The following is a 21,236-nucleotide window of genomic DNA, read 5'->3' as shown; positions in this document are numbered from 1 at the left end:
AGTGGAGGGATATATCTATGTCCTTTTAGTAGACACAGCATATGCCACTACTGTCATCACAATGCAAACAATGTGCCGGGGGTGCAGCCATGAGGTACACGTGGACACTGGGACATGTGGGGGAGGGATTAACTGACATGCCTCTCATTCTCTTCTCTAATCCAGAAAGGAAACACCGCTCTTCACATAGCCTCCCTGGCCGGCCAAACGGAAGTGGTGAAAGAGCTAGTGACCAATGGAGCCAATGTGAACGCACAGTCTCAGGTAGGATATCCATAACACACACACACACATACTATACATAAGCTCAGGTCATAGATACAGAGCACATCAGAACCCATCATTATACACACATTCTAATGATAAGGAATCTGTACAGGATTCACACTGTAGGCCATCCCCTCACATAAACATTTAAAGGCCCAGTTCAGTCAAAAATGTGATTTGCTTGTGTTTTATATACACTACCGTTCATAAGTTTGGAGTCACTTAGAAATGTTCTTGTTTTCGAAAGAAAAGCACATTTTTGGTCCATTAAAATAGCATCGCATTTCTGTGATATGAGTAGTACGTAGTGTTGTACGAGATCTTCAGTTTTTTGGCAATTTCTCTCGCATTGAATAGCCTTACTTTCTCAGAACAAGAATAGACTGATGAGTTTCAGAAGAAAGATCTTTGTTTCTGGCCATTTTGAGCCTGTAATCGAACACACAAATGCTGACGCTGCAGATACTCAACTAGTCTAAAGAAGGCCAGTTTTATTGCTTCTTTAATCAGAACAACAGTTTTCAGCTGTGCTAACATCCTTGCAAAAGGGTTTTCTAATGATCAATTCGTCTTTGAAACCGATAAACTTCGATTAGCAAACACAAGGTGCCATTGGAACACAGGAGTGATGGTTGCTGATAATGGGCCTCTACGCCTATGTAGATATTACATTAAAAATCAGCCGTTTCCAGGTACAATAGTCATTTACAACATTAACAATGTATACACTGTATTTCTGATCAATTTTATGTTATTTTAATGGACAAAAAATGTGCTTTTCTTTCAAGAACAAGGACATTTCTAAGTGACCCCAAACTTTTGAACGTTAGTGTATATTTCCACACTATGAGGTTGGAATAATACTGTGAAATTGTGGAAATAATAATAATGTTGTTTTACTGTAAGAGCTGTTTGAAATGACTGCCTGAAATTTCTTCCTGTTTTGGTAGGATGATTTTGGCCTGCCTGGCAGTCACCAGGCGGTATATGTTAATAGACCAATAACAAAGAGAGTTTCAAACCACTCTGCCGATAACAGCTACACTACATGGCCAAAAGTAGGTGAACACCCCTTCAAATTAGTGGATTTGGCTATTTCACCCACACCCCGTTGCTGACAGGTGTATAAAATGGAGCACACAGCCATGCATCTCCATAGACAAACATCGGAAACGTCTAGGAGCAACAATGGCTCAGCCGTGTAGTGGTAGGCCACACAAGCTCACAGAATGGGTTTCTATGGCCAAGCAGCCACACACAAGCCTAAGATCACCATGCACAATGCCAAGCGTCGGCTGGAGTGGTGTAAAGCTCGCTACCATTGGACTCTGGAGCAGTGGAAACACATTCTCTGGAGTGATGAATCACACTTCACCATCTGGCAGTCCAACGAAGGAGTTTGGCGGATGCAAGGAGAACACTACCTGCCCAAATGCATAGTGCCAGCTGTAAAGTTTGGTGGAGGAAGAATAATGGGCTGGAGTTGTTTTTCATGGTTCGGGCTAGGCCCCTTAGTTCAAGTAAAGGGACATTTTAATGCTACAGCATACAATGATGATCTAGATGATTCTGTGCTTCAAACTTTGTGGTTTGTCGGGATTGGTGTGGAAGAACTTGACTGGCCTGCACAGAGCCTGGACCTCAACCCCATTAAACACGTTTGGGATGAATTGGAACGCCGACTGCAAGCCAGACCTAATTGCCGAACATCAGTGCCCAACCTCACTAATGCTTTTGTGATTGAATGGAAGCAAGTCCCTGCAGCAAAGTTCCAACATCTAGTGGAAAGCCTTCCTGGAAGAGTGGAGGCTGTTATAGCAGCAAATGGGGGACCAACTCCATATTAATGCACATGATTTTGGAACAAGATGTTCGACAAGCAGGTGTCCACATACTTTTGGTCATGTAGTGTAGATTCTTAATTAAAAAAATTCCACCAGAGTGCTTATTTTCACTAAGCACAGTTACTGTGGAAGTTGTGTAATATACTTTGTATGGTACTATATAATTCTCTGAGCTCTGGTACGATAAAGTATGATATATTTTTCTATGTAAGGGATAATCAACGAGGGGCAATGCTTTTTATGGAAAATAATGAACTAGGTGTGTTTCACGATGCGCTAGGGAACCCCTTCCACAGAGTTGCATTATTTGCCAAAGAACGCATAGAGCACCGAGTTGATTATCCGTTTTATACCATGGTTCTAATCTAATGTGTTCACCATCCACTGAAGTATCTAGCAAGTTTACTAGATACAGTAGCTACAGTAGTTGCCTTGGTAACCAAAGAAAAATACTTGATTGTTTAGCTAACCAGGCCTTTAGTTATAGCTTGCTACTATGAAAATCTAATTCAACCATGCCAATAATGTATTCAATTCGACTTTTGCTTTCAAAAGCAACTCAAACATTGAACATTCTAGATTTAACTATAGACATTGAATTCTACATTGCTGATAAACTGTACCTTGCATTATTTGGAAATAATGCCCTCAAGCCAATCAGAAACGAGTATTCAACAATGCCACGTTATAACATAAAATAGGCTACTCTGTGTGCTTTATGGTTGATTGTTGCTGTTGTAATGAGTTTTCTGTTGGTCCTCTCTTGTAGAATGGCTTCACCCCGCTCTACATGGCAGCCCAGGAGAACCATATTGAGGTGGTTCGCTTCCTCCTGGAACACAACTCCAGCCAGAGTATGGCCACCGAGGTACCTGTGTGTCCCCTCCATCCCTCCCACCCTGCCTGTTATGTTGTTTACTGCCCTCTCTCTCTCTGTCTCTCTCGCTGTCTGTCTCTCTCTCTCTGTCCTTTGCTTTCTCTCTTGCTCTCTCTCTCTATCCCTCTCTCTCTCCCTTCCTCCCTATTATCTCTACGTGTAAACTGCCTCCCTCCCCTTCACTCACTCTCTCCCAATCTGGTTCTGTCAGTCTCTCTCTCTCTCTCTCTCCCTCCATGCTGCATTCAGGGACTTCAGCAGGCAGCGCTTCATTGATTGGTAGTGTGTAGTAGAGCTGAATGACCTTGAGCAGGCCGGAGATAAAGTCCTTTATCCCCCTGCCAGCCTCTATGGCCCATTTACACTAAGAGCTGCCTGCTGCTGGAGCCAGGAGCTGCTGCCTCTGATGAAAATCCACCAGTAAAAACCACTGGTCTGGTCCACTGGTCCAACATGAGAAAGAAAACTGTCCTTGAGAAAGCAAATGGTCCACACACACACACACACACATGCACATACATTTTGTAACATGTAAGTGATGTATGATTGTGGGAGAGAAGTGTTCTTTACTGTTATGTAATGTATGCAGTACATGCTCCTGCTTGCTGTCAGATGTAATGGATATTGTGTGAAATGTACATCTTTATGTTTTAAGTACAATACATTTTGGAATGTTGGTGTTGTCAACAGATTTTTTTTAAAGGATATAAAAAAGGAAAAAAGACAAATATTTGGTTGGACTTTGTGTAATATAGATTTTACAGCTGTCATTAAAATGCAATCGTGCTAATCGCAGGATCTGCTGTGATTAATCACGATTATTGAGCTGTAATGTAAGATTTGTTTATACAAAAGCATTACAAGAATATTGACGTCTTGATTTTATCCTAAGTAACGGTTAGCAAAATCAGGTACATTCATAAAGCACTCTTTCTTTAACCTCAATGTCAACATATATAGGTATTAATTATTATTTTTTTTTTTTGGGGGGGGGTTGCGGTTTTTAGATGTATAGATCATGTATTTTGGATATTTTCATTGTATTTTCAAGGCTTTCAGACAATGCGATTAATCAAGATAAAAACATTTTTTGCACGAAAATGAAAAAAAAGTGAACTCATGGATTAACTCTGACAGCCCTACTAGATTTCTGTAATATTTTCACTTTGCATGAGGTTCTATGACGTCATCTATCCGAAACTGATCTAAATGGCATACAGACATAAAAAAGCATAGCAGGCATAGCTGTTCCCATAGCGATACCCCACTGTTCTTGTAACACATTGTCTTTAGTAATACAGTACTACCCCTATCCCCCTCTAACAGGACGGGTTCACCCCTCTGGCGGTGGCGCTGCAGCAGGGGCATGACCAAGTGGTGTCTCTGCTCCTGGAGAATGACACCAAGGGCAAGGTGCGTCTGCCCGCCCTGCACATCGCCGCTCGCAAGGACGACACCAAGGCTGCAGCATTACTGCTCCAGAACGACCGCAACGCAGATGTGGAGTCCAAGGTGACCACTACACCACATTCTGCAAATGTTGTCTCTCTCCCTTTGTTTCTCACCTCTGTCTTTCTGGCTCTTTTCTTATATGAGTAGGATCATACGTTTGAATCAAATTGTGTGTCTTTGTTTATTTAATTGTTTTCTTATGTTTTTTTACTTTGAGGTTTGTGTGTAATAATGTGTAGGTGCATGTGTGATAATGCATTACATTATTCTCAGTAAGACAATACAGAGAGGAGAGAAGGAAAGCTGGATATAAAGAGACATAGCTGATTTTGTACTGTGACCTTATATCCTGCAGAACAATTTAACCACAACTGACAGTTTTGTTTGGAACTTTGCAACTTTTACTCTTAACATTAACAACCGTTTCTGTATAAAGTTGAGCGATTCAAAACCTCTCTGGCCAACTAGAGACCTACTCCAGTAACTCCACCTGTAATCTCTCCTCGTTGTGGGATGTTGTGCACACACTAACCACCCATTCTCTCCTCTCTTGGCCGGCCTTGTGCCGTCTCCCCTAGATGATGGTGAATAAAACGACAGAGGTATACCTGTACACTGTACTGTACTTATTCTATCCATCATAGCTTAAACAAATCCAGAAAACAACCTCCTGTATCATGCACTAGTGTTGTTGCAGCCCCATATCTCCCTTCTTTTTCTGTTTCTTTTTGTATTTTCCCCATCACTTCATTCATGTAGTGTGTCTCTTATTACTGGTAGATAGAGATAGCTCTGTAATATTGCATCATGTCTTACTAATACTGATGTGGACTGTGGATATCTGTAGCTGGAGGCTAGGAAGGTTCCATGGGTTCCAAGACCAATATCCTGCCATAACATGGTTAATGATAAATAATGTTATGACACAATACTTACAATACCTAAGTGTTACTGTTTTTCATACTGTATTTTCACCATAATCTGGCCTATTAGGTTTGTTAAAGAACCCAGCCTCCCAGCAGCAGAGAAATTGTCTACTTGTTAGTTTATTAGATTGCATTTACAGTACCAGGCAAAAGTTTGGACACACCAACTCATTCCAGGGTTTTTCTTTATGTTTGACAATTTTCTACATTGTAGAATAATAGTGAAGACATCAAAACTATGAAATAACACATATGGAATCATGTAGTAACCAAAAAAGTGTTAAACAAATCCAAATATATTTTACATTTGAGATTCTTCAAAGAAGCCACCCTTTGCCTTGATGACAGCTTTGCACACTCTTGGCATTCTCTCAACCAACTTCATGAGGTAGTTTTGCAAAGCTGTCATCAAGGAAAAGGGTGGCTTCTTTGAAGAATCTCAAATATAAAATATATTTTGATTTGTTTAACACTTTTTTTGGTTACTGCATGATTCCATATGTGTTATTTCATAGTTTTGACGTCTTCACTATTATTCTACAATGAAGAAAATAGTAAAAATTAAGAAAAACCCTTGAGTAGGTGTGTCCAAAATTTTGACTGGTACTGTATATCTTAACCTCCCCAACCTCCATAGTGCATGGGACATGAGTTACCTCTTGTTGGTAAGGACTCCACCTCACCAAATTATGGCAGAGAGGACTGCCCTCTCAGAATGCCTATTTTGGCCGGCATGGCTAGTATCTTTACTTGGCTTTGTACATGTAGATATTTGAGCCTTAACCGCACTGCATGATAGTAGATGCTAAAAGCATTGCCAATCAATAGTTTGGATAGTTGGATTAACTCCTAATGTGTTTTAAATGTAATGGAATCATCTGTGTCGTATGGTGAATGACAGAGATATTGACACAGTTCTGTATTAAACACTTCTTAATCATATCAATCTCTTATTTGTATGAAACCTCAGAGGTCAAGCTGATTTGTTTATCCTTTTAGAATAGAAATAGAACAGTTTTTATAATGCTCACAACTTTAGTGGTTTATGTGCAGGAAGCTTTGGTGACCACCTGCTTTGTGCAGGATTATTGGCTTTATCTTAAATGATATCCCTCATTAGATAGCTTTATCTAAAAGTTCCTCCCTGATGTGCCCTTTCCCATTATATTCCTCTTGCTTAGACAGCTGTTTCCCTCTAAGCCATGGTTTCATTATGAAATCACCATTGAACGATATACGTTACATTGACATGTGAAGACGTAACGTATTTATGGTACGTTTGTGCTTTGACACGACAAGGCCTCTTGGCTGTTGTTGAAATTCTACATAAACTACAGTCTGTAACTGGGGACTTCCTGCCACTGTGTCTAACCTTATTGTGTGGTAGGTAACGTGTTATGGTCCAGTATAACACTGTGGTAAGGGTGAAATAATCATGAAAGCTCATGATCTCTTTGAATGGTATGTCATATGAACGTCAACATAGGCTACTATTCACATTCTAGTCGGCAGGATCTGTGTTTGGGTTTTGAAAACAAAGAGTTGCTCTGCCACAGTGAGAATTGTTGATGTGTACAGTAGCAGCCTGTAAACTTACGCGAGTGTAATTTGAGAGAGTGATTACCAGTCCCGTGGTCGTCTCTGACTCCTGTGTCGTTGTGTTTGTGTGCTCTGCTCTCCTCAGAGCGGCTTCACTCCTCTCCACATCGCTGCTCACTATGGCAACATCAACGTGGCCACGCTTCTGCTGAATCGGGGGGGAGCTGTGGACTTCATGGCCAGGGTAATGCTGCTCCGCCCTCTGCTGGACAGGAGGAGCTACTAGCAACAGTCCACTACACTCTATGGAGCAATACCCACAACAGTCTTACACCACAACCCAAATTACTCACACAATGCTCAGATCCTCCCCCACACACCCCTCCCACAGCCTGTACTCATGTCATATTGTGATAGTATTGCAATCATAACAACACATAACAACGAGTGTAACAACAGACCCAACAGCGTTAGAGGTTAGCTTAATGGGCATCAGAGACAGCCTGTAATTATATGAAACGGAAGCGTCTGGCTGTAATGTTTGTGTTTCTGTTTGAAGTCGACAGTAATTAATGATTAGCTCCACAGTAAATTACACAAGAGATGGCTTATAAATAATACTGAACAATGGACAGCTTTACACCCCCTTAGTTATACACACCACACATACCATTCAGAATACTTTGAATATCAGCTTATCAAATGATTGTTTGTAAAATGATGTTTTTGTAACAATAGATGGCTGGCATCTTTCTGTTACTGGATTCAGACGCTGTTTAGTTTTACTCACAGGACTAAGTATTACCATATGGACGACATCCAAATAATATTCACAGTTCTGTATTGTGTGGCTCACTCCTACCTCCTCTCTGTGTTGTAACAGAATGACATCACACCTCTCCATGTGGCATCTAAAAGAGGCAATAGTAACATGGTCAAACTGTTGTTGGACAGAGGATCCAAAATAGATGCCAAGACCAAGGTGAGTGCCTTCACAGAATTAAATGCAGGTTGGCATTTATTGAGATGACTCATGTACTGGAGGCAGCTCTGCAGAGTGGTCACTAGCTGGCACAGCCACAAAGTCATACAATCTGTTTTTAAACCTGACCCTACCCATAACCCTTATCACACAGCTAACCCTGATGCCTAACCCTACCCTTAAATTAAAACCAAAAAGCAAATTTTTGTTTTCATGAATTTGAACAATAAAGCCAATTTTGACTTTGCAGCTGGCCCCTCTAGAGGAAATCGCTCAGTTCTGCCTCCAGGGCAAGACTCATGACAATAAACGTCAACCTGCAAATGAAATACAGCACTGTGTATATATGTCTATATGATGGCCTTCCCTTCTATATTAGGCCTACAGGACTTGTTGTTAGTGGTGGCAGTAGGCATGTTGTCATGTATATACCTAACTACCTAACATGCACTACTTTGTCATTGTTATATGTTTTAATTCTGTTCTATTACAGTATGTATGCGTTCACTTAAATATTATCAAGATATGCGCTTTTCTGCATTCAGTCCATAGTGGGCTGAATGTTTCATAAGCTCCACCGCTCTGTGTTCTTATTGACTGTGTTGTTGTGTGTAGGACGGACTGACACCTCTTCACTGTGGAGCGAGGAGCGGGCATGAACAAGTGGTTGAGATCCTGCTGGACCGCGGAGCCCCCATTCTGTCCAAGACAAAGGTAGCGCCTTCTCTTATCATATACTTGGTTACTAAAATGATAACACTTGCATCTACCTTATTGTTAGACACATGTTCATCCAGGTAACATTTGCAGAGCATTGATCTAAAGTTGTGTTTGCAAATATCTCCTACCACTGATAGAATTGTGATTGTCACAGAACGTTGCTGTAATCTAATATTTTCAGCTGCTACAGAACATTGACATACCATTATGTCTGTAACCCTTTCAGAACGGGCTGTCCCCCCTGCACATGGCCACTCAGGGCGACCACATCAACTGTGTCCAGCTCCTCCTTCAGAACGATGTCCCCGTTGATGATGTCACCAATGACTACCTGACAGCGTTACACGTGGCCGCCCACTGTGGACACTACAAAGTGGCTAAGCTCATAGTGGACAAAAAGGCCAACCCTAACGCTAAAGCACTGGTGAGAAAGGGGTGGAGAGAAAGTCAGGGTGTCAGTTCAAAATACTATTGTCCATTTGAGTTAGAAATGGACATTTATTAACAGCATAATAAATAGAGCACCACCGTAAGTGTTAGTTAAAAAGCAGCTTTCAGTGCCACATGACACATGACACTGGTCCACTGGTCTCCCTTTGTTTGCTATTTAGCTGTGTAATTGCTGTGGGTATATTTCATAGCATCATTTCCGTGCACACAGAACCGTGAAACTGCGACCTGAGAGGTGGGAGAAGGTGGGACGGATTCGTCCCGTCATTCTGCTGACTGCTCTTGTTTATTGTTCCGGGAGTTGTGTCTGTTTGTGTCCTCAGCCCCTGGGTGGGGTCGGCAACTGTCTTTTTCTTCAGCCAGGCTCACTTCCTGACTGCAGTAACTTCCCCTTTTCATACTGATAAAAGTCATCAGAGCTGTGACAATGCACGTCCGTCCTTCAGTACTGTACCATTCACAACAACACAGTGGATAGATTCTTAGAGTTCGCATTATTCTAAAGTTGATTAAATAAATAAAAAATTGTCATCAATCTACACACAATGACAAAGCGAAAACAGGTTAAAACGTATTTACATTAGTATTCAGACCCTTTCCTATGAGACTCGAAATTGAGCTCAGGTGCATCCTGTTACCATTGATAATTCTTGAGATGTTTCTACAACTTGATTGGAGTCCACCTGTGGAAAATTCAGTTAATTTGACAGGATTTGGTAAGGCACACATCTGTCTATATAAGGTCCCACAGTTATCAGAGCAAAAACCAAGCCATGAAGTCGAAGGAATTGTCCGTAGAACTCCGAGACAGGATTGTGTCGAGGCACAGATCTGGGGAAGGGTACCAAAACATTTATGCAGCATTGACAGTCCCCAAGAACACAGTGGCCTCCATCATTCTTAAATGGAAGAAGTTTGGAACCACCAAGACTCTTCGTAGAGCTGGTCACCCGGCCAAACTGAGCAATCGGGGAAGAAGGGCCTTGGTCAGGTAGGTGACCAAGAACCCGATGGTTACTCTGACAGAGCTCCAGAGTTCCTCTGTGGAGATGGGATAACCTTCCAGAAGGACAACCATCTCTGCAGCACTCCACCAATCAGGCCTTCTTGGTAGAGTGGCCAGATGGAAGCCACTCCTCAGTAAAAGGCATGTCGTGGAAATTCCTATACAGGGACACTTGAAGTCAATCTTAAATAAATCACCCTTTATTTGTCATCACACTAGAGAGGTTCCAACCAACTCAATGCACCATAGTACACATGTCAATCAAAAGCTCTGCTTGGGCAGTCCCAGCAGTTGTCTTGTATATGGCTATACACAGACAAGTTACAGTGCCTTGCGAAAGTATTCGGCCCCCTTGAACTTTGCGACCTTTTGCCACATTTCAGGCTTCAAACATAAAGATATAAAACTGTATTTTTTGTGAAGAATCAACAACAAGTGGGACACAATCATGAAGTGGAACGACATTTATTGGATATTTCAAACTTTTTTAACAAATCAAAAACTGAAAAATTGGGCGTGCAAAATTATTCAGCCCCTTTACTTTCAGTGCAGCAAACTCTCTCCAGAAGTTCAGTGAGGATCTCTGAACCTAAATGACTAATGATGATAAATACAATCCACCTGTGTGTAATCAAGTCTCCGTATAAATGCACCTGCACTGTGATAGTCTCAGAGGTCCGTTAAAAGCGCAGAGAGCATCATGAAGAACAAGGAACACACCAGGCAGGTCCGAGATACTGTTGTGAAGAAGTTTAAAGCCGGATTTGGATACAAAAAGATTTCCCAAGCTTTAAACATCCCAAGGAGCACTGTGCAAGCGATAATATTGAAATGGAAGGAGTATCAGACCACTGCAAATCTACCAAGACCTGGCCGTCCCTCTAAACTTTCAGCTCATACAAGGAGAAGACTGATCAGAGATGCAGCCAAGAGGCCCATGATCACTCTGGATGAACTGCGGAGATCTACAGCTGAGGTGGGAGACTCTGTCCATAGGACAACAATCAGTCGTATATTGCACAAATCTGGCCTTTATGGAAGAGTGGCAAGAAGAAAGCCATTTCTTAAAGATATCCATAAAAAGTGTTGTTTAAAGTTTGCCACAAGCCACCTGGGAGACACACCAAACATGTGAAAGAAGGTGCTCTGGTCAGATGAAACCAAAATTGAACTTTTTGGCAACAATGCAAAACGTTATGTTTGGCGTAAAAGCAACACAGCTGAACACACCATCCCCACTGTCAAACATGGTGGTGGCAGCATCATGGTTTGGGCCTGCTTTTCTTCAGCAGGGACAGGGAAGATGGTTAAAATTGATGGGAAGATGGATGGAGCCAAATACAGGACCATTCTGGAAGAAAACCTGATGGAGTCTGCAAAAGACCTGAGACTGGGACGGAGATTTGTCTTCCAACAAGACAATGATCCAAAACATAAAGCAAAATCTACAATGGAATGGTTCAAAAATAAACATATCCAGGTGTTAGAATGGCCAAGTCAAAGTCCAGACCTGAATCCAATCGAGAATCTGTGGAAAGAACTGAAAACTGCTGTTCACAAATGCTCTCCATCCAACCTCACTGAGCTCGAGCTGTTTTGCAAGGAGGAATGGGAAAAAATGTCAGTCTCTCGATGTGCAAAACTGATAGAGACATACCCCAAGCGACTTACAGCTTTAATCGCAGCAAAAGGTGGCGCTACAAAGTATTAACTTAAGGGGGCTGAATAATTTTGCACGCCCAATTTTTCAGTTTTTGATTTGTTAAAAAAGTTTGAAATATCCAATAAATGTCGTTCCACTTCATGATTGTGTCCCACTTGTTGTTGATTCTTCACAAAAAAATACAGTTTTATATCTTTATGTTTGAAGCCTGAAATGTGGCAAAAGGTCGCAAAGTTCAAGGGGGCCGAATACTTTCGCAAGGCACTGTATATTTGCATGATTTAGTAAATTAATTCATCATTACCGTTTTGTCATTTCATTTGACCGACCAATACTGGTTCGTAACATTTGACAAACCAACACCTCACAAGGCTTCTCCTCTCTAAGCTGAGACCATGAAACTAAGATATCTTTAGTTCGTTTACAAAACAAGGTCTGGGCGTACTGCCAAATTCCAGATACTGATAAGTATTGTTAAATCAGTCACTTGCATGAACACAGAATTTGATTATTAGAACACCACATGAATTGAACACAGAAATTAGTTATAAGAAAAGCACAAACATTACAATTCCATTACAGGCACGTGACAGCCTGCTTGGAGTTTGCCAAAAGGCATCTAAAGCACCAACAGACCATGAGAAACAAAAATATGCTCCAGAGCACTCAGGACCTCAGACTGGGACGAAGGTTCACCTTCCAACAGGACAACGACCCTAAGCACACAGCCAAGACTACGTAGGAGTGGCTTCGTGACAAGTCTCTGAATGTCCTTGAGTGGCCCAGCCAGAGCCCAATCGAACATCTCTGGAGAGACCTGAAAATAGCTGTGCAGCGACGCTCCCCATCCAACCTGACAGAGCTTGAGAGGATCTGCAGAGAAGAATGGGAGATACTCCCCAAATACAGGTGTGCCAAGCTTGTAGAGTCATACCCAAGACTCGAGGCTGTAATTATTGCCAAAGGTTCTTCAACAAAGTACTGAGTAATGGGTTTGAATACTTATGTAAATGTGATATTTTTTATTTTTATACATTTGCAAAAATGTCTAAAAACCTGTTTTTGTCTTGTCATTATGGGGTATTGTGTGTAGATTGATGAGGACATGTTTTTATTTAATCCATTTTAGAAGGCTGTAACGTAACAAATGTGGAAAAAGGGAAGGGGTCTGAATACTTTCCGATTGCACTGTACATACTCCCTTCAAATGGCTTAGGTTTGATAATCTGCAGAGCTACGTTGTGTGTGTTTGAGAGTGTATGTGTGCACGCCTGTGTGTATGTGTGTGTGTTTTGAGAGAAAAGACTGTCTTGGCACACATCACTAAGTATGTTGTCATGCTTTGTGGTGACTGAAACCATGGGTGTGGTGACTGAGGTTTACTGGCAAGAAGAAACTGTGTGGACAGTTGTAGCACTATTGGGGCATAAAACTCAGTTAGGTTAACAATAAGATGTTCCTCTCTCACATGTTTATACTACAGACAAAATAGGGGTAAAAGGAAACTGCTGTTTTCCTTAGAAACTAAAACCTGTGCCAAAATACCTGAGGAGTTGAGTGGTTTTTGTTTCTAGAACGGTTTCACCCCGCTTCACATCGCCTGCAAGAAGAACCGCTCCAAAGTGATGGAGCTGCTGCTGAAACACGGAGCATCGATCCAGGCTGTGACAGAGGTACTCTAGGGTCAGAGGGCTGGGCTGTGCCTGGGGTAACACAGGGCGTTAGGGGTAGGAAGAACAAACTGGGCTGGGAACTTCAAAGATCATAGACAATGAATCATTTTGTTTAGGTACAGCTGTGTGTTTCCCTTACTCTAAGACATACTGTAGGTACAGCTGAACCCAGGCTATTGATTATTGACTATCATTGTGATTTTCTTGCAGTCTGGACTCACTCCTATTCACGTGGCCGCTTTCATGGGACATGAGAACATTGTCAACTCACTGACGCATCACGGAGCTTCGCCCAACACCACCAACGTGGTAGGTGTTACACTACACTCAACTCTTCAGAAATTAAACGCAAAAGAATTAGCTAGTCAAAATAGAGTAATACATACCATGCAGGTTAAGTGTGTGTGTGTGTGTGTGTGTTTGGTTTTACTCTCCTAATTTAGGGCAATTTTAGGGTTAGGAGTTTGGGGTTAAAGCTATGGTTAAGATTAGTTTTAGGGTTAGGGAAAATAGGATGTTGAATGGGAATCATTGTCCCCATAAGGATAGTAAAACAAACGTGTGTGTGTGTGTTTTCCAGAGGGGGGAGACAGCGCTGCACATGGCAGCCCGGGCAGGTCAGGCCGACGTGGTGCAATACCTGCTGCAGAATGGAGCGAAGGTGGAGACTAAGGCCAAGGTGAGCAGAGGTTAGGGGTCAGGGAGTCCTTCATTGTCTAACTGGGCTGTGAAACGATGTGGTGTCACATATTTTTACATTGTGAAGTGAATAGACAGAGTATAATAGTATTTGTCTCCCTCCAGGACGACCAGACAGCGCTGCACATCTCCAGCCGGCTGGGGAAGGCTGACATCGTCCAGCAGCTGCTGCAGAGGGGGGCTTCTGCTAACGCTGCCACCACGTCAGGCTACACACCCCTCCACCTGGCTGCCCGCGAAGGTCACGAGGACGTAGCCGCCATGCTGCTGGACCAGGGTGCATCGCTGTCAGCCTCCACTAAGGTCAATGTGATTGAGTTAAGGTCCAACCAGAAAATTAAAAGCCAGCAGTCACAAATAAAGAATTAAATGTATTATTATCAGTTCAACCATGGTGGTTGTGGTTTAGTCAGTTGTTGATCAGCAGAGTCAGGCTAAGGACAGTGTGGATTGCACATTACTACTATTGATTGGAGAATAATAGTAATTTGAAGTCGCTGTTCCTCACCACTGGTGTTTCTTGTTGATTTCCTAAACCTTATCAGGATGAAAATGACATGGAAGCTAATTTCCTTGCGCTTCCACACACATAATTAAGCTACAGATGTAGGATCTTATTTGAACCTATATTGTTACAGACAAATAATCCTGCAGTAACAGGGTTTGAGCATTTAGTCCATAATGTTGCTTGATCGGTGGTTAGGCTATTAGCTGGCTAAAAACAGTCTACATGAAAAGTGCAATACTGTTAATATAACCATGTTAGTAGGGGTTTTCAGTGAATTTATGTAAATCTCAAAGCTCATGCGGTGCAGGAAAATTCTCACCAACAAAAGAGTGATCAAATTAAGATCCTACATCTGTATGATCTTCTTGAAGGTCAAAGAAGAGTGTTTCGTAGACTTTGGGGAATTGGTGTGTGCGCATGTATAATGTGGCAGTGTATATTGCAGAAGGATGTCCTTGAAGGTGACACCCTGTCAGAGGAATAGATTAATGAAGGGTAAACCCCACTGTGCCTCTATCACTCTCTCGCTCTCCCCCACTCTGTCTGTCTGTCTGTCTGTCTGTCTGTCTGTCTGTCTGTCTGTCTGTCTGTCTGTCTGTCTGTCTGTCTGTCTGTCTGTCTGTCTGTCTGTCTGTCTGTCTGTCTGTCTGTCTGTAACACACACTGTATATGAGGGGACAGTACCTTAGACAGCTGTCCAGAGAGATGACGTCAGGTCACAACTGTCCAGTTGATTGGCTGTGTTGGTACTGCACAGTACAGTGACTGCAGAGGGCACCAAACCGAACACAGTCATTTTGTTCCATTTGGCTTTTTCAGTGTAACAACTTGTTTTAACAATAACACAATGGAGGATCCTCTTTGGACCAAGAAGTAGAATACCTTTGGAGATGTTAGAAAATAAACAATGGCATCTGAAGAAAAGTTGGCCATAACGGGATATCAAAATCACATGGCAGTATGGAGCATGAATTACGACATAAGGACAATTAGGCCAAAGTTGCTGTGTGTGAAATGGGAGTTATCTGTGGGAGTTCCACATCACTCTGGAAAATATGACCTAATGTCTTAAAATACTTTTCCTAACACAGAGAGACTTAACAAAGAGGGACGCCAAGATTAACATGACCACATTATGCGCTATCCTTTTATAGATGAGGAATAGGATATGAGAAACAGACCCAGTGACATATTCTCTCAGGGTGAAACATCCCACTGAGCAAGACAAACACCTTGTCCACCCACCATACTTTCTTTCACATGGCCATGAAGCTAATGTGAACGAGACCCTACTCTAAGGTTATTTAACTTCTTATGGTGTCCCGTCCTTTCCTGTTATTGAAAGGTTTGCAACGTTGCACATCTTGAATGCTCTCAGCTCTCCTTTATAACAGATAGTGCTGTCAGTTAGGTTAGAGCTACCCGGGATCCTTGGGATGTCCCTAATCTAAACCCCAAACTTAACCATAACCCTTACCTAACCTGAACCTTAACCGTTTTAAATTTAAACTTCAATGGGATGATGTCAGAGTTGAATGTCCCAAGAATCCCATTTAGACTTTTCCCTGTCAGTTAGGTTGCCAGAGCAGCTCTGTTCTCCCTGGCTGTCTCAAGTTGATGATGTGTCTCCTGATGTCTTCTACAGAAAGGGTTCAGTCCTCTTCACGTGGCAGCCAAGTATGGGAAGATGGAAGTGGCCAGCCTGCTTCTTCAGAAGAGAGCAGCTCCGGATGCAGCTGGAAAGGTGGGATGTGTGAAGAGAGCAAATCCTGAAATCCAATAACATTCGCTTGGCCATAGAATTAGAGTTGCTTCTAGTTCTATGAGATTGGTTGTGATATTTGAGACAATATCATTAATTCTAATAGAGTGAGTGAAGTAGTAGAGTTCCACCCTCCCCTCCCCTCCCCTCCCCTCCCCTCCCCTCTCTCTCTTCCACTCTCCCCTCCCCTCTTCCCTCCCCTCCCCTCCACTCTCCCCTCCCCTCTACTCTCCCTCCCCTCCCCCCTCTGTTCGAATGGATGTCATACGTCATCCTGTGGGCCTTTGGCCTCCTTTCCTAGTCTCATCCCCGTCCCTCTGAAAAGGAACAGAACACTACTGAAGCTAGATTGTAGGAGCTGCAGCTGGACTGAGGGAAATCATAACTTCTCTCACGATGGCACAGCTTACAGATGCTTTTCCTCCACTAAAACATTATGGCATGCACTCGTTCACCCTCTTCTAAGACACACAGATGCGTACAGACAGACACATACACACACACACACAAACACACACACACACACCATACTTACTGTATGAGGAGCCTACTGGTACTAATTATGTGTCAGATCAGTGTCTGTCCAGCCATTTGAAAGTGCTTAACATAATGGCAAGCAGGTATGGTAATGAAGATGGAGGAGACTCGTAAAAAGACATGTTTGTGGTTTAACAGTTCTTGGTGGTGTCACGCTAAAACAAGTCCCCATCTAATGGTGTATCCAAACTGCAGCAAAATAATATGCAGGCTGCCAGGCACACACAATTACATCATTCGGTTTCCAGGGTGCCTATGTCACTAGAAATACCTTTTTCTGTAGAAAATATTTCTGTTGAAGTGTTCTGCATTTTGCTAGTTGTGTGGATGCGCTGTAGATGGGCTTAATTCAGCGTTGTGTGCTCATTGGTGTCATGCTTAAACTGGTCCCCGTCTGATTGGGTCCCATCGGCTCCATGGCTTTTCCTCCTGTTCTGTTTATGTTGTGGCTTCCTCCCTTGTCTTTGGTGTTTGGGCTCCTTCTAACGTGGTGTTGTTTGTGTGTGTTTTAGAGTGGGCTAACTCCACTGCATGTAGCTGCTCACTACGATAATCAGAGAGTGGCTCTACTGCTTCTGGATCAGGGAGCATCTCCCCACGCCGCAGCCAAGGTACTTCACTCTGACACACACACAGTGTCATACACCGTGTGTCACACACACACACACACACACACAGTGTCATACACCGTGTGTCACACACACACACACACACAGTGTCATACACCGTGTGTCACACACACACACACAGTGTCATACACCGTGTGTCACACACACACACACACACACACAGTGTCATACACCGTGTGTCACACACACACACACACACAGTGTCATACACCGTGTGTCACACACACACACACAGTGTCATACACCGTGTGTCACACACACACACACACACACACAGTGTCATACACCGTGTGTCACACACACACACACACACCAGATCAGGCATAATGTGACTAGTACCATACTGGTTTGGGTTCATTGATCTGATTAAAGCAGGCATGAGGTAGATTTTTGACCTTTTGGCCCATAGTACCAGCTGATTAACATTACGGTACCAGCTGATAACACACTGATTAACCATTAACTCATGTGTGTCTCTTATATGCTTTTTCTTTGTCTCTTGTCCTTGGCCTGTTTGGATTGGCTTAACATCCTGTTACATACTGAATATTTTAACCAACGAGGTTGAGAGCAGAACAGGAGAGGATAGAAGTGATTTAACTTTCATTGCTGTCTTTCAAAGAGGAGCCATGGATGTACTGTAGACTAGCCTAGTATGTGCTAGTGTGTGATAGGATTTAGTGCTCGTGTTTGATAGGATTCAGTGCTCGTGTGTGATAGGATTCAGTGCTCGTGTGTGATAGGATTCAGTGCTCGTGTGTGATAGGATTCAGTGCTCGTGTGTGATAGGATTCAGTGCTCCTGTGTGATAGGATTCAGTGCTCGTGTTTGACAGGATTCAGTGCTCGTGTGTGATAGGATTCAGTGCTCGTGTGTGATAGGATTCAGTGCTCGTGTGTGATAGGATTCAGTGCTCCTGTGTGATAGGATTCAGTGCTCGTGTTTGACAGGATTCAGTGCTCCTGTGTGATAGGATTCAGTGCTCGTGTTTGACAGGATTCAGTGCTCGTGTGTGATAGGATTCAGTGCTCGTGTGTGATAGGATTCAGTGCTAAGTCGTCTGCTTCATACTGCTTTTTTGTCATGACTGTCATAGGCTTCTGTGTGGTCCAATAGAAAAGCATGGTAACTTAGTTACTGCTGTTGTTAAACTGCATAACAATCAGACAAAGCTCTAAATGTGCCAGAGTGGACCATGCCCAGTGACTAGGGTCACCTTGTTGTTGGCTTGCGGTCTTACAGGCCCTGTTGTAGTGTTAAAATAATGCTCAGGTTATCCAATCACATCCAATAAAACTGTCTTGAATGTGGAAACCTTGAAACCTTGTAAAAATCAATCTCTCCCCCCACCCCCTCTCTCCTTCTATAAAGCTATGTTTGCAGGCTACAGTCGGTGTCTCTCGTTTACTTTCAGTGTGCCAGTGTTTTGGAAATAGACTAAATCTTCTCTTTGAGGCCTAGGCTTGGTGAGATGTGGAGATGCAGAGTTATAAGTCAAATGATGGGAAACAGTCAATGTCTTTCACAGCTGCCTGTCCCTTTGTCTTCAGTCATGACAGACAGACAGACAGACAGACGGACAGACAGACGAACACAGACAGAGACAGACAGACGGGCGGACAGACGGACAGACAGACAGACCGAAGGACAGAGACAGACAGACAGACTGAAGTACAGAGACAGACAGACAAACACAGACAGAGACAGACAGACCGAGACTGACGGACGGGCAGGCAGACGGACAAAGACAGACAGAGACGGACAGAGACGGACAGACAGACAGACAGACAGACACAGGCAGACAGACGGACACAGGCAGACAGACGGACACAGGCAGACAGACGGACACAGGCGGACACAGACGGACAGACAGACGGACAGAGACGGACAGACAGACGGACAGAGACGGACAGACAGACGAACAGACACACGGACAGAGACGGACAGACACACGGACAGAGACGGACAGACACACGGACAGAGACGGACAGACACACGGACAGAGACGGACAGACACACGGACAGAGACGGACAGACACACGGACAGAGACGGACAGACAGACAGACACACGGACAGAGACGGACAGACAGACAGACAGGCGGACGGACGGAGACAGACAGACAGACCGAAGGACAGAGACAGACAGAGACAGACAGAGACAGACAGACAGACAGACAGACAGACAGACAGACAGACAGACAGACAGACAGACAGACTGAGACCGACGGACGGACAGAGACGGACAGAGACGGACAGACACACGGACAGAGACGGACAGACACACGGACAGAGACGGACAGACACACGGACAGAGACGGGCAGACAGACGGACAGACGGACAAAGACGGACAGACGGACAAAGACGGACAGAGACAGACGGAGACGGACGGACGGCAAGATGAAAAACTGGAAAATTATACTGTCTGGAAAAGCTTTGTCAATGACCCAAAACAGTCATGCATGAAATCGCACTGTGTCAACTGTGGTATGATATGCTTGTTATCAAGGTATGAACTAATATTACAGAGGAATGGCTAAAGGCACATTTTCCATGTTCTGGACTCCTTGCTCTGAGTTATCTTATTTATTTTATGACAGTTGAAGTAAGTGTCAAGAGCTTGTCTCGCTTTTCCACATCTGCCTACTGTCTCTACCCATGGTCTCAGCTTTGTAGATATTTATTAAGGGCAGTTATGCATTAAAGCTGTTAAAAATAATGTTTTAATCCCACAGGACTATTACACCCCACCAAACCCCACCACCCAGGACTATTACACCCCCACTGCCCTGCACCCCCAGGACTTTTACAAGTCCACTGCCCTGCATCCCATGACTTTTACACCCCCACTGCCCTGCATCCCAGGACTATTACACCCCCACTGCCCTGCATCACAGGACTATTACACCCCACTGCCCTGCATCCCAGGACTATTACACCCCACTGCCTTGCATGCCAGGACTATTACACCCCCAATGCCCTGCTCCCCAGGACTATTACACCCCCACTGCCCTGCATCCCAGGATTTTTACAAGTCCACTGCCCTGCATCCCAGGACTATTACACCCCCACTGCCCTGCATCCCAGGACTATTACACCCCACCGCCCTGCACCCCCAAGACTTTTACAAGTTCACTGCCCTGCATCCCATGAACTTTACACCCCCACTGTCCTGCATCCCAGGACTATTACACCCCCACTGCCCTGCATCCCAGGACTATTACACCCCCACTGCCCTGCTTCCCAGGAATATTACACCCCCACTGCCCTGCTTCCCAGGACTATTACACCCCCACTGCCCTGCTTCCCAGGACTATTACACCCCACTGCCCTGCATCCCAGGACTATTACACCCCCACTGCCCTGCTTCCCAGGACTATTCATGGAGTTAAAGCCCCACTGTAGTGTCATACCTCCAGTGGAGCTCCACTAAAGATCCTCTCCAGGGAAACCCTTTGGGAATGTTGGGATGGATCCGGCTTTAAAACCCAGCCAAAGACTCTTTCTGCCTGCCTGGGGCTTTTGTTGTTTAGTAGTGTGTCCAGTGAAGGGAAAAGAGGGTGAAACATGTTGTTTCTGTTAACCAAGGCCTTAAGCTAAACCATGCATCTAGCTAAGACTATGGGATGTTTACAGTGTACTGTGTGTTATCATCTCTTTATCTAGAACCCTAATGAGAGTAGAATAGACTAGAATATAATAG

The 21,236-nt window shown here is 43.6% G+C and overlaps 1 protein-coding gene across 35 annotated transcripts in view; it reads left to right on the top strand.

Moving 5' to 3' along the window:
* Window positions 1-21,236, top strand: part of LOC110529831 (ankyrin-3) — a 165,430-nt gene that overhangs the window by 94,435 nt on the left and 49,759 nt on the right. For 30 of the 35 annotated variants that reach the window (XM_036985839.1, XM_036985833.1, XM_036985955.1 and 27 more), the window contains exons 4-17: window positions 166-264; window positions 2,881-2,979; window positions 4,315-4,500; window positions 5,019-5,042; window positions 7,051-7,149; window positions 7,789-7,887; window positions 8,503-8,601; window positions 8,834-9,031; window positions 13,301-13,399; window positions 13,610-13,708; window positions 13,980-14,078; window positions 14,204-14,401; window positions 16,252-16,350; window positions 17,418-17,516. In XM_036985839.1, coding sequence (XP_036841734.1) covers window positions 166-264; window positions 2,881-2,979; window positions 4,315-4,500; window positions 5,019-5,042; window positions 7,051-7,149; window positions 7,789-7,887; window positions 8,503-8,601; window positions 8,834-9,031; window positions 13,301-13,399; window positions 13,610-13,708; window positions 13,980-14,078; window positions 14,204-14,401; window positions 16,252-16,350; window positions 17,418-17,516 — 1,596 coding nt within the window. The remainder of the gene's footprint in view (window positions 1-165; window positions 265-2,880; window positions 2,980-4,314; window positions 4,501-5,018; window positions 5,043-7,050; window positions 7,150-7,788; window positions 7,888-8,502; window positions 8,602-8,833; window positions 9,032-13,300; window positions 13,400-13,609; window positions 13,709-13,979; window positions 14,079-14,203; window positions 14,402-16,251; window positions 16,351-17,417; window positions 17,517-21,236) is intronic. The other 5 variants (XM_036985917.1, XM_036985920.1, XM_036985901.1 and 2 more) reach the window with 1 other exon arrangement.

Source organism: Oncorhynchus mykiss, chromosome 1 (genome assembly GCF_013265735.2).
Source record: "Oncorhynchus mykiss isolate Arlee chromosome 1, USDA_OmykA_1.1, whole genome shotgun sequence".
NCBI lineage: Eukaryota > Metazoa > Chordata > Actinopteri > Salmoniformes > Salmonidae > Oncorhynchus > Oncorhynchus mykiss.
Note: the sequence above shows the minus strand (reverse complement) of the source record. Positions and strands in the feature narration are given on the sequence as shown.